We start from the raw sequence: 17,006 nt of genomic DNA, 5'->3' as shown, positions 1-17,006 counted from the left end.
CAGCACAGAACGTCCTTGCCCCAAAGAACTCAGAGTTTAGCGGGGTTCTCATGGGGGTTCACAAGGATTAGATAAGTTACTGCCCTAATATGCGACAAACTCTACTAAAGAGGACATAGTTTTTTATGTGTAGATTTTGAATGATGTTCCAGATTTAAGAGAAAAAAAAGAAAATCATATGAATTGTATGTTAGAAAGAAGGACAATCACAGAATTGTTCCCAACTGGGATAACAGGTGCAGGCCACACTGGCTAATTTTTGTATTTTTAGTAGAGGGGGGCGTTTTGCCATGTTGGCCAGGCTGGTCTCAAACTCCTTACCTCAAGTGATCCTCCCTCCTGGGACTCCTAAAGTGCTGGGATTACAGGTGTGAGCCACCACGCCTGGACACCTTTACTGATTTTTGAATGCTAGTCCACCTTCTCCATGCTAGAATAATCTTTTTTTTTTTTTTTTTGAGACGGAGTCTCGCTCTGCCACCCAGGCTGGAGTGCAGTGGCCGGATCTCAGCTCACTGCAAGCTCCGCCTCCCGGGTTCACGCCATTCTCCTGCCTCAGCCTCCCGAGTAGCTGGGACTACAGGCGCCCGCCACCTCGCCTGGCTAATTTTTTGTATTTTTTAGTAGAGACAGGGTTTCACCGTGTCAGCCAGGATGGTCTCGATCTCCTGACCTCGTGATCCGCCCGTCTCGGCCTCCCAAAGTGTTGGGATTACAGGCTTGAGCCACCGCGCCCGGCCGCTAGAATAATCTTAACTTGTTCAAGACATGTCATCTTTTAAAAAATGTATATTTCTGGATTCTGTTTGTTACTGTCTCAAGATTTTTCTCACTACATTCATGAATGATAATAGCCTGTAATTATCTTTTTAAAAAAATTTCCAGCAGCCAGGCGCCGTGGCTCACGCCTGTAATCCCAGCACTTTGGGAGGCCGAGGCGGGTAGATCGCCTGAGGTCAGGAGTTCGAGACCAGCCTGGACAACATGGCGAAACCCTGTCTCTACTAAAAATACAAAAAATTAGCCGAGCGTGGTGGCGGGCGCCTGTAATCCCAGCTACTCAAGAAGCTGAGGCAGGAGAAGCGCTTGAACCTGGGAGGCAAATGTTGCAGTGAGCCAAGATCGCACCACTTCACTCCAGCTGGGTGATAAGCGAAACTCCGTCTCAAAAAGAAAAACAAAATAATTTCCTTGTGTTGTTTGTTTTTCCTCATCATTCCTTAATGGTTTGGTATTAAGGTTACACAGGCCTCATAAAATGAGTTTAACATTGGGATTATTTTTCCTTGCATGTTTAGTAGAATTAACTGGTGAAACCATCTGAGCCTGAAGTTTTCTTTCTGGGACTGTATATCACAGGTTCTACTTAAATAATTGGTATCAGACTATTCAGATCTTCTATTTTTCTCCTGTACTAGTTTTAGAAGAGTCTTCTTAAGGAAATATACCAGATGAACCTGGAAAATCTTTTCAGCAGAAAGCAAGGAGGCTATTGAAGACTACTTTAGTCATGTTAAACAAAAAAGGCTTGTGCTGATGCCTATGAAGTAGTCTTACCAAAACCAAATCTAAAACCCCTAGATCTAACTATTAATTTTTAGGACATACAGGGACAGAGGAACATGTTAAATACTACCAAAGGTGTGCAATAATTAAAATCCAAACTGTGAAACTCAATAGCACCAACCACCTAGTTAATCATTAAATAAATTTCAAGAAAAAAGAGATATGGGGAGAACTTAAATGTTAAAAGACTCAAGATATGTACGAACTAATCACAATGTATTGACCTTATTTGAATACTTTTTTTTTTTTCTTCTGAGACAGGGTCTCATTCTGTCACCCAGGCTGGAGTGTGGTGGCATGGTCACGGCTCACTGCAGCTTTGACCTCCCAATCTCCTCTCCCGAGTAGCTGGGACCACAGTCGTGCACCACCATGCCTGACTAATTTTTGAATTTTTTGTACAGACAGGGTCTTGCTATGTTGCCCAGGCTGGTCTTGAACTCCTGAGCCCAAGTGATTCTCTTGCCTTGGCCTCCCAAAGTACTGGGCTTACAGGTGTCAGCTATGGTGCCAGGCCTGTTTTTTCTCAAATGTTAAGAAAAAAATGGCATTAGAGAAATATTTGAACACCGAATGAATCTTTGATGATGTTGGCAAGTAGATGATTTTGTTTAGGTATGATAACTGTACTAGTGTTAGTTTATTTATATTTTTGGTTTGTGTTTTAGAGATGGGGTCTTGCAATATTGCCCAGGCTAACCTCAAACTTTAGGGCTCAAGGAGTCCTCCCACTTCAGCTTCTTAAGTAGACGGGACTACAGCATAGGCCGTCATGCCCCTGGCTCTATTATTAGTTAGTTTATTTATTTATTTATTTTGAGACGGAGTCTCACTCTGTCACCAAGGCTAGAGTGCTGTGGTGTGATCTTGGCTCACTGCAACCTCTGCCTCCTGGGTTCAAGCAATTCTCCTGCCTCAGCCTCCCGAGTAGCTGGGATTACAGGCACCTGCCACCATGCCTGGCTAATTTTTGTATTTTCAGTAAAGACGGCGTTTCACTATGTTGGCCAGGTTAGTCTCGAACTCCTGACCTCAGGCAATCCACCCGCCTTGGCCTCCCAAAAGTGCTAGGATTACAGGCGTGAGCCACCGCGCCTGGCCCATATTATTAGTTTTTTTAAACAGTCATTATCTCCTATAGACAATTAAATACTTATGGATGAAACACAATTTCTGTCATTTACTTGAAAATAATCTTAAGTAGAGGGAATGGGTGGGGATACAGATGAAACAAGATTAACCCTGATGTAATAATTGTTGAAGTTGAATGATGTGTACATGGAGTTCATTTTTCTATTGCCTTTGCTCTTGCATGGATTTGAAATGTTCTATAATAAAATTTGTTTTTTATTTATTTATTTTTTTGAGATGGAGTTTCGCTCTTGTTGCCCAGGCTGGAGTGCAATGGCACGATCTCAGCTCACCGCAACCTCTGCCTCCTGGGTTCAAGCAATTCTCCTGCTTCAGCCTCCCGAGTAGCTGGGATTACAGGCAAGAGCCACCATGCCCAGCTAATGATCCTGAACTCCCGACCTCAGATGATCCGCCTGCCTCAGCCTCCAAAAGTGCTGGGATTACAGGCATGAGCCACTGTGCCTGGCCAATAAACTTTATTTTTTTTTAATAGAGGACGACTATAAAACCTGTGGGAAGCTCTGACGGCACGACTATGACTTGCTTATGTTCACTACAGGTTATCTGGCTAGGCCACTTGCTGAGAAACTCCTGATGTATCTTCAGGTCTATTCTGGTTGGATTTCTCACTGAAAACTGTCTTTTGTCTGGTAGGTGAAAGCCAGACCCTTACCTTTCTGGGAGACAAGGAAAGTAGGCTGGAGGCATCGGCATTCAGAATGCTCCTTTTCCCAAATGGAATTCCTGTCCTCGATTGTGTCTAACCCACATATCCTTTGTTTAACCTTCTTCAGAAAATAAACCTCCAATCTTCTTTGGGCTTGAGGACCTAGGACTCTGCTTGCTTCCTAAATAGCCTGTGACAGACTCTCCTCATTTTAATCTATTCATCCTCATGTCCAGGGGTATATGGTGCCACCAATTCTTGAGTCGTTTAAGATTCTATGATGTAAAATAGATTTGTCTTTTTTTTTTTTTTTATTTTTTATTATTTTTTTTTTTTAGAAGTCTCACTCTGTTGCCCAGAGACTGGAGTGCAGTGGTGCAATCTCGGCTAACTGCCACCTCCCCCTCCCCCTCTCCAGTAGCTGGGACTATAGGCATGCGCCACCAAGCCCGGCTAATTTTTGTATTTTTAATAGAGAGACAGGGTTTCACCGTATTGGCCAGGCTGGTCTCAAATTGCTGATCTCAAGTGATCCTCCCATCTCGGCCACCCAAAGTGCTGGGACTACACATGTAAACCACTATGCCTGGTCAGATTTGTCCTTTACTTGCCCCCTTCAGGCTAAAATTTGGCTTTCTTAGATTCAATGTCGTTACTACTTATCCATTTTTCAGTTTCCAAAATTTTGTAGTTGTTTCCTCTGTCATTCTTCCTGATTATGAATGGTTTTACTGTAGCATTAGTGTAGTTCTGAGGGGGAGCAATACCAGATACACGTAGTCAAGCTACGATCCTTACCAAGAAGTATCTTATAATCTTTCTTAAACTTAAATGAAATGGCCATTCTCTATTTCTTTTGTGAAGGTAAAGTAAAAAGAATCTCATAATATCAATGTTCCTGGTAAAAATTTTGTTTGCATGTAGAACATAATTAGATTTAAAAAAGTGAGTTTTACCTGGTGATTTTTATATGTAAATTATAACTTAGACTAACTCTTGTTTGGTAACTCTTCAGAATTAGAACTACAGATATCTTAGGGTTTCAAGCAACATGTTTTATCATTCAACTATGAACCTGACCTTTGAATTTCTTCAGCATTATTCTTACCAAACTTATTACCTTAGGGCAGAATCTGTTCCAGTTGAGTATCTCCTAAATGTACAGATGTCCTGTAGCTTCTACGTGTGGACTGTAATTCTAGTCTGGGATAGTTGCAGAACAAGATTAACCCATTGTTCATAAAGTAGTCCTTCAAAATTTTCAAGACATATCTTGTTTACCTGGTAAAAGTCTAAAATTTACTAAAAAAAATACGCTCTCAAAATGTTCATTTTGTGTGTTTAGTAAACATCAAAAGACTTCTGGAGGTCAGGCTAGTAATTTCTTTCTTTTTTTCTTTTGAGATGGAGTCTCGTTCTGTTACCCAGGCTGGAGTGCAGTGACATGATCTTGGCTCATTGCAACCTCCGCCTCCTGGGTTCCAGCGATTCTCCTGCCTCAGCCTCCTGAGTAGCTGGCACTACAGGTGTGCACCACCACACCTGGCTAATTTTTGTATTTTTATTAGAGACAGGGTTTCACCATATTGGCCAGGCTGGTCTTGAACCCCTGACCTCGTGATCCTCCCTCCTCAGCCTCCCAAAGTGCTGAGATTACAGGCCTGAACCACCGTGCCCAGCTCTTATCTGTGATTTCTAAACCTGTTCTCTCCCTGTCTCCCTTTTCACTTTGAATCTCAGCAATCCTGATACAATATGGAGAAGTACCATTCTAGCTTTATGTTTAAAAAATTGCTAAAAATGATTGGTGTTTATAAATTAAAAACTGTTTTGTGCTGAACTGAGGTATAACTTCATGTCTGAAGGATGTGGTGCACGCATATGGGAATTGCCTAGGAAAGCCTGAGCACAGAATTTACTAGTTATGTGATCCTGGGCAAGTTTGTTAATCTTTCTGTGCCTCAAATTCCTGATCTCATAGGGATGTTGTATGGATTTAAAAAGTTTAAATGTGTAAATCCCTTAGAACAGTGCCTAGGACACAGCAAGCACTAATAAGTGTTTATTATTATTAGGAAGTGATTGATAAACTCTTGGAAGTAAATGTGCTCACTGAAAAAATACTGAATAAGAAGGTAAAGAACAATGTCTTTGGGGAATCTCACAATTAAGGGTCAGGAAATCAGGAATAACTAATATAGGAGACAGAAGGACCAGCCTACGAGGTAGGAAAAACAGAAAGTAACACCAGAATTGTTATACTCAGGCACTGGTCAAAATACTAACTGCTGAGGTCTGAGAAACAGTTACTGGCGAGAGGGATTTCCTACTCCCATCAAGTTCATGGGTTCTCCATACTTGATGTTTTCTTTTCTTATGTCCAGTAAGATTTGAGCTCACTCTAAAAGCTTTTCCACATTCCTCACATTCATAAGGTTTCTCTCCAGTATGAACTCGCTTATGTCCAATCAGAGCTGAGCCCTGACGGAAGGACGTGCCACACTCACTGCAGGTGTATGGCTTCTCACCAGTGTGGATTCTTTTGTGTTGCCTCAGGACTGAACTATGATGGAAGGCCATTCCGCATACCTCACATTTGTGACGCTTCTCTCCAGTGTGAATTCTTTGGTGATTGGTCAAGTTTGACTTCCCACCGAAAGCTTTCCCACACTCTAAACATTTGTAAGGTTTCTCTCCAGTGTGGATTCTCTGATGGATGGTAAGGCAGTGCCGGTCTTGGAAGGTTTTCCCACAATCTCCGCATTGATAGGGCTTCTCCCCGGTGTGCTCTCGTTCATGAGCCCGGCGCTTACAGTTATGACGAAAGGCTTTCCCACACTCCTCACACCTGTAACGTTTCTCTTCAGTGTGCATCCTTCTGTGTTTGGTGAGTTCTGCCTTGATGCTGAAGTCTTTTCCACACTGGGGGCACCCATAGTGTTTCTCCCTAATATGGATTCGTTTGTGCTTGCTTAGGTCTGAGCTCCGACTGAAGGCCCTTCCACACTCGCTGCACTCATAAGGTCGTTCCCCAGTGTGGATTCTTATGTGTTTGGTGAGGTCTGAACTCCCGCTGAAGGCCTTCCCGCACTCCTCACACTCATATGGCTTCTCTCCAGTGTGGATTCTGCCATGGATGGTAAGGGAATGCTTAAACTGGAAGGCCTTCCCACAGCAGTTACATTCGTAAGGCTTCTCTCCAGTGTGGATGAGCTGATGCATACACAGACAGTTCCTGGTCTTGAAGGCCTTCCCACAGTCCCTGCACTCGTGAGGCTTCTCCCCACTGTGGGTTTTTTTATGTCGGCAAAGAGCTGATCTACTGTTGAAAGCCTTCCCACACTGGATGCAGTTAAAAGGTTTCTCCCCTGTGTGGATTATCTGGTGCACAGAAAGCTGATTTCTGGTCTTGAATGCTTTCCCACACGCATCACACACATGGGGTTTCTCAGCAGAATGAATCTGCTCATGGAGAATTAGATCTGAGTGCCAACTGAAGTTTTTGCCACACCTGGCACATTCATGGAGTTTCTGTGCTGTACTATTACATCGACTGTATTTTGAGTTTGGATTCGGGTTTTCTCTAAGCACCTTCTGGTTCTTTCTTTTTTTGCAGGTTACTTCCTCAGAGCCTTCTTTCTCTTCTCTCAGTTTCTCCCTTATAGGTGTTTTCCATTGATTCTCTAATTTGACTTCCTGAACACAAACTTCTCTAACCTCAGGATCCTGGGAATCAACTTTTAGGAGACTGTTAGATTTCATCCAGTAGGCTTCTTCATTTTCAAAAATCTGTTGTTGTGAACTTGCCTTTTCATTCTCAGGCCACATCTTATCAGTTGACACTTTAACAAGAAAATACAAATGTCAGAGGAAAGAAAATAAGTGAGATGGGAGGGGTGAAGCAATGTTAAGCTGTTTGAAGAGTAAATAACTTTTCCGTGCTGGAAAAATTACTGACGTTGTGGCCAAAAGTCAGAACAGGCTGAAATGATGAAAAGTATTGAGATATCTTATTTTTTATTTTTATTTTTTTTTGAGATTGAGTCTCTTTGCTGGCCAGGCTGGAGTACAACGGTGCAATCTCAGCTCACTGCAACCTCTGCCTCCAAGATTCAAGTGATTCTCCTGCTTCAGCCTCCCGAGTAGTTGGGATTACAGGCGCCCGCCACCATGCCCGGCTGATTTCTGTATTTTTAGTAGAGACGGGGTTTCACTACATTGGCCAGGCTGGTCTCGAACTCCTGACCTTGTGATCCACCTGTCTCAGCCTCCCAAAGTGCTGGGATTACAAGTGTGTGCCACCACGCCCGGCCTTGAAATATTTTAAACTCAGCACACTTTATAAAAAATCCTTAAAAACCTACTCCTCTATAGTCTCTTAGTTTAGTGAGTGTAAACTCTATATACCTAGTCATCTAAGCCACAAAACGAAATAATCTTCAATTCTATCTCCCTCGTATTTACCCAGCTAACATTTTACAAACTCTACCTGTGAAGAGAGTTACAGAGGAGGTGTTGAAATGCTGATGCAGTCCCTTTTCAAGGAACTGTCTGCTTTGCTCCCAAGGGTGGGCCCTGGAGAGCCGTATTTCTATTATGTGACTCAGCACATCTGGTTGGGACAGATTAGATCCGCGCAATACCTGACCCAAACCAGGCCAGATTCTCTCATCCTGGACTTTAGAATTGTGATCTGAAGGCAGGTAAGGCCAGCTTTAAGAGTAGCTCAGTCTTTAGCACTTAAATTTGAGAACTAGTGGTGGTGGGATGGTATTTGGTACAGACGAGGGAATGTTCTGCCATCTGGTCTGAGAAGCAGAGGTCAATTTGTCTAGAAAGAAGAATGAAGCTGACTCACAAAGATGCAGGGAATACAGCTGGAAAGAGGGCCCTGATGGTTTCGAGTCTCTTCTAGGTCCTGACACATACCTGCCCTTAGGTCCTATGACACATCCTGAATAATAAATAAATTCATGTTTTTCTGCTTAAGCTAGCTTGGGTTAATTCTATTGCTGGCAACTGAAGACTCCAAATGCATCTTGTTAATATTATCTCTGAACTCTATCTCTTCCTCTTTATTTCCACTGCCAGGGCATTCTCACTCACTAATTGCTATATCCCTCAAACATCCTTTAGCCTGAATCCCTTCTAATTCATCCTCTACACTGCTTCCAGATTATTCTTTCTGAAAATCAAGTCTAATCATGTCACTTTTTAGCTTAAAATACTTCAGTGGCACTCCACAGTTAACCAGACAGGAAGAACGTAAAGCATACGTCAAGAGTCCTGGCTCTAGAGTGAGACTGCCTAGGTTCAAATCCTAGTATGACACTTAATAACTCTTAATACCTGTGTGAACTTGGGAGGACGCCTTCACTTCTCCTTTGCCTCAGTTGCTTTATCTATAAAATGAGCTCTAGGCTACCTATGATAATTAAATGAGTTAATATTTGTAAAGCACATGCCACACTGAAGTACTTTAATCAATATTAGCTGTTACTGTAAGTTCAAGTTTTGCAGTTTAAATTCCTGGAGAAAACTCCCAAAAAACAGACATCATATCGTGATCTTGCCCCTTTCTACTACTTATGACCCTCCCCAAAGCTATTCTAAGTCCCTTGCTGTACTCATACTGAACAACTCACAGTTCATATTCTTTTATTCCTCAGTGCTTTCTCACATGTTATTCCTTCTGCGTAGAATGCCTCTCACCTGTCTCAATTTATGAGCCCTGGAGTAACTGATACACAGAAGGGTGATAAATATTCTGAGCTTTTTTTTTTTTTTGAGGTGGAGTCTCACTCTGTGCCCCCGGCTTGGAGTGCAGTGGTGTGATCTCGGCTCTGTCTCCTGGGTTCAAATGATTCTGCTGCCTCAGACCCCCCAAGTAGCTGGGATTACACCCAGCACGCACCACCACACCCAGCTAATTTTTGTATTTTCAGTAGAGATGGGGTTTCACCATATTGGTCAGGCTGGTCTCAAACTCCTGACCTCAGGTGATCTGCCCATCTCGGCCTCCCAAAGTGCTGAGATTACAGGCGTGAGCCACCGTGCCCAGCCTCTGAGTTTTTTTTGAAGGCCAAATTGCAAAAATCTATTAGATAGGTTGCAAAGAACCAATTAGATAATGACAGAATAACTGCCCAAATAGTTTGTCATTGTTTCAATTTTCTTTTCCTTAAGTTTCCTAAATGGGTTTCCTTTCTGGGCCCTTTGGGCTGGATGATCCACCGAGAATGTTCCATAACCATCATGTCACATGGAAAATAAGAGGGAACTGAAAAGTTTCTCTATTACTCACCTGGATAGGAGCAGCTTAGGGACTCCCTGTCCTGTGGATCCTGCCCACAGGGCTCTACTCCTCGCTCCAGATGAGAGATTAAAGGAGGTTTAGGAAATGGAAATCCTGGTTGCAGAAAAGAAATAAGTGTGTAGAGTAACATATAACTTAATGCTTAGCCCTGATCCTTCTGTTTGCATATGGAAACAGGAAATAAATGTTCATTTAGAGAAAAGGGGTTTTCAGGGGTCTAGTAACATGTAAAAGAACATGTTTGGGGACTTTCTCAGAAAAGTCACACTCAGAAGGAAAGAGAAGGTTCTGGGAAACAGTCATTTGGGTGTGCTTTCCTGTCTTTTATTTTATTTTGTTTTTGTTTAGGAGAATGGGAGTCTGTATAGGAAGACTATCAGTTTCAGGCACCTAGAAGGTAGTTCATGACTAGGAGTGGAATATAGAACACCTCATAAAAAAATGAGAGGCTTGAGGAAGCAAGAACCCAGAGAAAACAGAAGCTAAGTGTCTCCTTTTCACTCAGGCAGACTCTTATTCCAAATCAAAAAACAGCAGCTAGGTTAGCCAAAAATTATCTTGCTATGTAACAGAGGCAACTCAAAACTCTTAATTTTTGGGCAAGATCCTGATGATAAAGAATAGGGACTCTGACTTTCAATATGAGACCTCATATACATCAATAAATAAAGCAATTAAATAATAAAAAAAGAAGGTAGAAAGCGTTAAGTCAAGTGCAGGGAAGGTCCTTACCAAGTGATACCATGTTCCCATAATTTTCCAACATCACATGCTTATAGAGATGCCTTTGAGCGTAGGTCAGACTCTGCCACTCCCTGTTAGTGAAGTTCACAGCTACATCCTCGAATGTCACTGACTCCTGAAATAATATGCTCCTGTTATCCGGGAGAAAACACCATAGTTTCCTCAGGAAACAGGGGCAGAAGAAAGGAATTTGCAAGGAGGAGGTTTATAGATGTGAAAGGCTCTTCCCTTTTGTTGGATATTTACAAATGAGATGAAAGGGAGTTTGGGGTTTTGATAGCAAAAAAAAAAATGAAAGAGAAAACAACCCACAAGTGGTTTATCACGCAACAAAATGTTCCTTATGAGAGCGAGAACCCTGATTTAGGAGTTGCACAGCCAGAGAATGCAGTGAAAATAAGGCCATATTTTGGAGGTAGTGATGTATCTTCCAGAAGGAGGAAAGGGGCCTCAGCTCACTTGGGCCTGGCTCATCAGTGTGATATCTGCTTGCAGCAGGTTTCCTTGGCTTCCATCTTTAGTGAAGGCAGGACACTGGGCAGGTAATAGAGCTGAGGGAAGATAAGTAAGCCAAGAGTCAATTTAGCACAGTATTACTCCTGCATTCATCTTCTCTTCCTCAAATGTAGAAGCTTCTGCAGCTCTAACCTAGGGTTTTAGGCTACTGCCTTACAGTTTCCTTCCTCTTCATTATTTTTCTAGTCTCAGCTTCCAGTGTTGGGCATCAGGCCCCGGCACAGCAGCCAAGACGTCTCTTGGAAGTGCACTCTCCTCCTCTCTCAACTGCTATGTTTTCCTGTGCTCTCTGCCCTGGAATAAACTTTCCCCCTCGCCGAACATCTGGTAAAAAGGCCCAAATCACTTACTCCCTGGTTTGGAATAACCCTTCTTCCTGTATTTGAATACTGAAGTCATTTCTTCCAAAATACTTGGGGTAGAAGGAGAGTGAAAGAGTGTGTGTGTGTGTCTGCACATGTGCGTGTGTACATGTGTGCGTGTTGAACAAAAGCATCCAGAGATGCTTACTTCTTCTGGTAACTTAATGGCTGGTCTACCTCCAGTAGTTTGTTACAAATTTTTTTCCTCACTCTTATTAGAGAAGAATCATTCTTCCCGATTTTGCACCTCTTTCCTACTAATTCCCTAGTACCGAGCTATCCTCCCTACATCAATATAGTATAGCACACACAGCGTTTTAAAATGCAAAATAAACTTTATTAAGAATGTCCAAGTGTTCAGGTATAATCCATATGATTGGGTGAGAAGTAGTTTTTATTTTTATTTTTTTTGAGACTTCGTCTCACTCTGTTGCCCAGGCTGGAGTGCAGTGGCACCATCTCGCCTCCCTGCAAGCTCCACCTCCTGGCTTCACGCCATTCTCCTGCCTCAGCCTCCCAAGTAGCTGGGACTACAGGCACCCACCACCACTCCTGGCTAATTTTTTGTATTTTTAGTAGAGACGGGGTTTCACTGTGTTAGCCAGGATGGTCTCAATCTGCTGCCTTCGTGATCTGCCCGCCTTGGCCTCCCAGAGTGCTGGGATCACAGGCGTGAGCCGCCATGCCCGGCTGAGAAGTAGATTCATATTACTAATTAATAGGGCCTGACTTTATTCCTTGTAGGCCAGCTCAATCTTTCTGTAGCTTCAATGTTTAAGGTGCCTTGTTTTTCTTGATAGTTTATCAACACATCCCTAAGTCCAAATCTGAATAATTGCTTTCTGCTAGTAAGACACCAGTAGGGTCAAAGTAATCTATTGGTAAGATTTTAGGATCACCCTTTGGCTTTAGACCCTCAAGACTATCATTCCATTTTTACCAAAACCTGATTTTAGAACCAAGCTGATTTCTTTTCACTGAAATTGCCCAAGAAGACTTTTCTTTAGTTTCAGCTACTTACAGCTTTTGACCAAGACCAAGGCTGCATCTCAGTCGTGGTGGTTCCATACAGTTTTTTCTCTGTCTCACTCTAAAAGCTCCGAGTTCCTTTATAACTGTCTCAAAAAGTCTAAACTCACCTGGATGGCACACAACTCACAGAAGACACATGTTTGTGCCTTGTTAATGTTACATAACAGTTCTTTTCCTTATAACATTAATACACTTAAAGCTCTCAATTGGATGTTTTCAACCATTATTTTATTATGAATATTTTCAAGTACATAGAAAAATTGAAAAAATTATATAGTAAATATCCATATACCAATCACTTACATTCCAGAATTTACGTTCTGTGTATTTGCTTTATCACACACTTATTCATTTATCTATTCCTCTATTGTTCATTAATGTATTTTATTTTTTGAATAATTTCAAAGTAAGTTGAAAGCATCAGTACACTTTACCCCTAAACACTTTAACATATATATCATTAACTGGAAGTTCAATATTTGTTTACATTCTTTTTTGAGGTAAAATTTGCATATAATGAAATGCACATGTCTTAAATGTACCCTTAGAGAAACTCTGACAAAAGCATACCCCTATGTAACTCATTCCCCTCCATATACGTCCCTACTGGTTTTTACCATATCTTCTTCACAACTGGGAAAGTCTATCACTCATAGTGATTCATAAGCTTTATTTTTTAGCTTTAGCTTTAGAAATTGAAAGGTTAGTTATTCCTCTCAAGTTAAAAGTGAATTTAGGAAACAGGCTACATGAAGAAACAACATAAAACTTTTCGTTAGAGCACTATACAGATATTTTGTGGGATGAGATTAATACATTTGTATTGTATTATATGATAGGTGGCTATAGAATTTCTGATCCTGAAAATCCACCACAGCAGATTTCAAGATCTTTTGAGAAAAAAAGGACTGGGAGACTCGTGCATCCGAGTTTAGCAATAGCTATTATTTTCTATTTCTAAATTTATAAAAAAGTTATGTTCCATATTATTAATTCTCATTTGTGATCCCTTGTACAGCAGAATTTCAGGATTCTTCCTCTGGATGTTTCAACACTATATCTAGAAACACATTTTGTTTTTATTTTTTGCAGGTAACATATACTAAAAAGCTTACTTTTGAATGTGCCTACTCCTCTGTCCAAAAGTCTGTGCCTTTCTGGGTCTGGTTTTATGACTCCTGAATTGCTATATACCATCTCCTAGGTTGCACCTCCAACAGCATTTTTTTTTTTTTTTTGAGACAGAGTCTCACTCTGTTGCCCAGGCTGGGGTGTAGTGGCATGATCTCAGCTTGCTGCAACCTCCGCCTCCTGGGTTCAACCGATTCTTCTGCCTCAGCCTGAGTAACTGGGGTTACAGATGCATGCCACCACGCCTGGCTACTTTTTGTATTTTTAGTAGAGATGGGGTTTCATCATATTGGCCAGACTGGTCATGAACTCCTGACCTCAAGTGATCTACCCACCTAGGCCTCCCAAAGTGCTAGGATTACAGGCATGAGTCACTGCGCCCGGCCCACCATCAGCTTTTATACAAATCTTAACCACTTTTCCTCCTCACATAAGCCCCCAAAGAGCACAGGGCTTCAATGGGAAAACTTTTGCTTCTTCTTTTGTCACTGCTTTATTTTCTATTTCGGAGCTATCTATACATTATTTAAAAGTATCAGGGCTCCAAAAAGGTCTGCAGAAATAAAATTGTATATATTCAAATTTTACATGTTGGCAAAATTATGCTTGGGTCGGAATTACTGAATTATACCACAAGTTTTACAAGTGTAAAATATTATGTGTGAATATTTACCATATATCTCAAGTTATACAAATAGTAAATGTCTGACTGCACTGAGTCTCTCTGATAAATTGCTTTGTAGAATCTTTTATGAATTTTTTTCAAAATTTAAGATACAAAAACTGAATATTTAGTTCCTCTAAGATATTGATCCAAGCCTAGTATAGAAACAAAATAAGACTTTCTATAAATGGTCATTAATGAACAGATTTTTGGGCCCCAGTGTAGCATTCTGTACCCACTCTGTGTCCTTACTCCCTTCTCAGCTGCCATGACTCCTGCCACAATCTCCTGTGTACCTCACCTCTTTCCTGAGGGAGCTGGGTATCCTGGGGGGTCCAAAGCAGCTGGCTTGGTGGTCCTGAACTCTCATCTGACAGCACAACCTATCGCAAGGCATAGAATGAATTCAGGGAAGTTATGAAGGTGAGAAAAACACATAGGAAGATGCAAGCAACCATACAGGTCTATCCATGGAAACCGTCTCCCAGAAATACCAAAAGAGGGAAGAAAATAATAGACTCAGTTCCTAATACCTTATGAAAATTAGAAATGGCATCTACAACTACAAAGCTTTAATGATCACCCGGTCAAGCAGGAAAAACAGTATCTAGGAGAAGATACCTCCAACAGTATCTACAGTCAGACACACCACCACTCACATTGCTTTCCTTCTTTCTTGGACTCACTTCTCCTTCTTCCTCCTTGTGATATATCACAGACCCTCCTCTTCTTACCTCCTGCATCTTTTTACCCAGGTTTCTTTAACAGTCTTCCACTGCTGTCCTGGTTTCTTCCTACTGGTCAGATCCAGTTCTCAAACAAGCTGTGAAGTGGCTCCAGTTGATGCCAGCCTCCTTTGGAGAACACATATTTTGGTGGTGCCAGCCAAAGGACCCTTCTGACCCACAGGGCAGCTGCTGTTTGGCTTAATGTGTCAAACACTGCCCTGGATTTGGGTTTCATTAGCAACACTAAACCAGCTGTGATCTCACTTCTTGTTTCCTTGCATATTTGGTGAAGGGAAAAGAGGAACGTGACCACAGAAAAAAACAGGGAGTCACTGAGAACCTAAGGCAGGAAGACAAACTGAAAATGTGAACATATCTAGAATACAATCTCTATTGCTACCACCTTTTTCTGAGCCACCGTCACCTGCTATCTCCCCTCCTTTCCATTACTGTGGTAGCCTTCTAACTGGTCTCCTTTCTTCAATCCTTGCCTTCCTCCTGTCTTTCTTAATAGAGCAGTTTGAGTGGTCCGTTTACAACTTGAGTTGGATCATTTCATCTTTCTGCTGAAAACTCTCCAGTGGCTCAACCTTACATAGAATAAAAGCTGAAGTCCTTACAGAGGTATGCAAGGCCCTATTGAATGTGCCCACTACTTCTAACTTCCTCTCCTGCTCACTCAAAATAAAAGCTGAAGGCTTAAGAGTGGCACACAAGTCTACGGGATGTGTGATTCTCAACACCTTCTACTCTTCTCCCACTCCCTCAATCTTCTTCAGCCACACCGACCTTCCTTCCTTCCATCTTAGGGCCTTTCCATTGGCTGCTCCCTTCACCTCAAGCGATCTCCACGGCTAATAATCTTGCCTCCTTCAAGTGTTTTCTTATATGTCATCTTCCCAAGGAGGTCTACGTTAACTAAGTGCCTTATTTAAGATTGCAACTTATCCCCTCCTTCCAATCCTGATGTGCCTTACCTTGCTTTACGTGAATTCTTCTTTTTCTCTATAGCGCTTTATCACTTTCCAATATAGTGCATAAGTGACTTATTAATATATACACTGTTTATGGTCGTTCTACCCTCGCTAAAATGTAGGCTTTTAGGCTCTGTGAGCGCAGGAATTTTTGTCGTCTTGTTCACTGTTGTATTCTCAACGCCTAAAACAGCGCTTGCAATAGTATGTGCTGGATTCAAAATTAGCTGACTGAATGAATATATGAATGGGTGCTGTAGAGAAGAATAAAAAGAATGGGTCAGGGGTGACAAGAGCAAAACTCCGTCTCAAAAAAAACAAAAACAAACAAACAAAAAAAAACCCAGAATGGGTCAGGGGCTCCTGGGAACAAGACGAGGGGAGGAGGTAGGGCAGACAGGCGGGAAAAGCTCATTTTGGGGAATGGCTTCGAGGGAGGAAACCGCAGTAGACCCCCCTCCTCAAATCTGACCCCAAAGCCCCGCCCCTGCCTGCAACCCCAGGAGCCCGGGTATTTAGGTGAGAGGTGCGGCGGCGCCAGACTCCTCTCATCTGCAAATCCCGACCCAAGCCGGCCCAAAGCACAGACCTTCCCGCAGATACTCTCCCCAAGAAAAGAGAAACAGAACTATATAGAAGCTCCACTTCCTAGTCCGCCAATTATCATTTCCGGTGATTTTCTAGGAAAGGCATCAACTCTCTGGTCTAGGCGTTCCCTCAAACTCTCCGCCCTCCTCGTCGCGGCTCAGCCTTGTAGGAGTTCTCGTGCGTTTATGGCGGGTGCAAAGGGGTTGCAGAAATGTTGCACTTTTGCCCCATTTTTCCCATGTAGAGGAACCTCTAGATAGGAATGGACAGAAGTTTTGTAACAAATATGTGAAAAAGTAACTTTTAAATATTAACTAAGAAGACAAATAATTGAATTTTTTTCCCCAAAAGCAAAGATTATTTTAAGCCTATGCAGAAGTCGAAAGAAAAGTATAATTAACCCTCATATATCCATCATTTACATTTAAAAATACATAAAATTCTGCCACACTTGTTTCATCCATCTCCATTTTTTTCTTGCTGAAACGTTTTAAAGCAAACCCCAAATATGTTTCTTTTTTTTTTTTTTTTTTTTTTTTTTGAGACGGAGTCTCGCTCTGCCGCCCAGGCTGGAGTGCAGTGGC

At 41.9% G+C, this 17,006-nt stretch overlaps 1 protein-coding gene across 3 annotated transcripts; it reads right to left on the bottom strand.

Annotated features, from left to right (window-relative positions):
- Nucleotides 1-3,856: 3,856 nt before the first annotated feature.
- On the bottom strand, nt 3,857-16,610 carry LOC105491602 (zinc finger protein 311). 3 transcript variants are annotated; one of them, XM_011758123.2, is made up of 7 exons: nt 16,424-16,610; nt 14,792-16,088; nt 14,434-14,515; nt 10,887-10,978; nt 10,416-10,542; nt 9,672-9,776; nt 3,857-7,209 (listed from the first exon to the last, which is right to left on the bottom strand). In XM_011758123.2, exons 2-7 carry the CDS (start codon nt 14,873-14,875, stop codon nt 5,630-5,632), a joined length of 2,070 nt encoding a protein of 689 aa, XP_011756425.2. In that variant the 5' UTR covers nt 14,876-16,088; nt 16,424-16,610; the 3' UTR covers nt 3,857-5,629. The 3 variants fall into 3 exon arrangements, with proteins under 3 accessions (XP_011756425.2, XP_011756426.2, XP_011756427.2); XM_011758124.3 differs by lacking the exon at nt 16,424-16,610 and having other exon boundaries at nt 14,792-15,200; nt 15,838-16,415; XM_011758125.3 differs by lacking the exon at nt 16,424-16,610 and having other exon boundaries at nt 14,792-14,986; nt 15,838-16,415.
- Between the last annotated feature and the right edge of the window lie 396 nt (nt 16,611-17,006).

The sequence above is a fragment of the Macaca nemestrina genome, chromosome 5, assembly GCF_043159975.1.
Source record: "Macaca nemestrina isolate mMacNem1 chromosome 5, mMacNem.hap1, whole genome shotgun sequence".
Classification (NCBI taxonomy): domain Eukaryota; kingdom Metazoa; phylum Chordata; class Mammalia; order Primates; family Cercopithecidae; genus Macaca; species Macaca nemestrina.
This window is presented reverse-complemented; position numbering and strand designations above follow the sequence as displayed.

Coding starts and splice junctions, on each gene's coding strand:
- LOC105491602 (XM_011758123.2), bottom strand. CDS start 14,875: ATGCAGGAGGTAAGAAGAGGAGGGTCTGTGATATATCACAAGGAGGAA. Junction 14,516..14,791: donor CAAGAAAGAAGGAAAGCAAT/GTGAGTGGTGGT, acceptor GCCTTGCGATAG/GTTGTGCTGTCAGATGAGAG. Junction 10,979..14,433: donor CCAGCTCCCTCAGGAAAGAG/GTGAGGTACACA, acceptor ATCTTCCCTCAG/CTCTATTACCTGCCCAGTGT.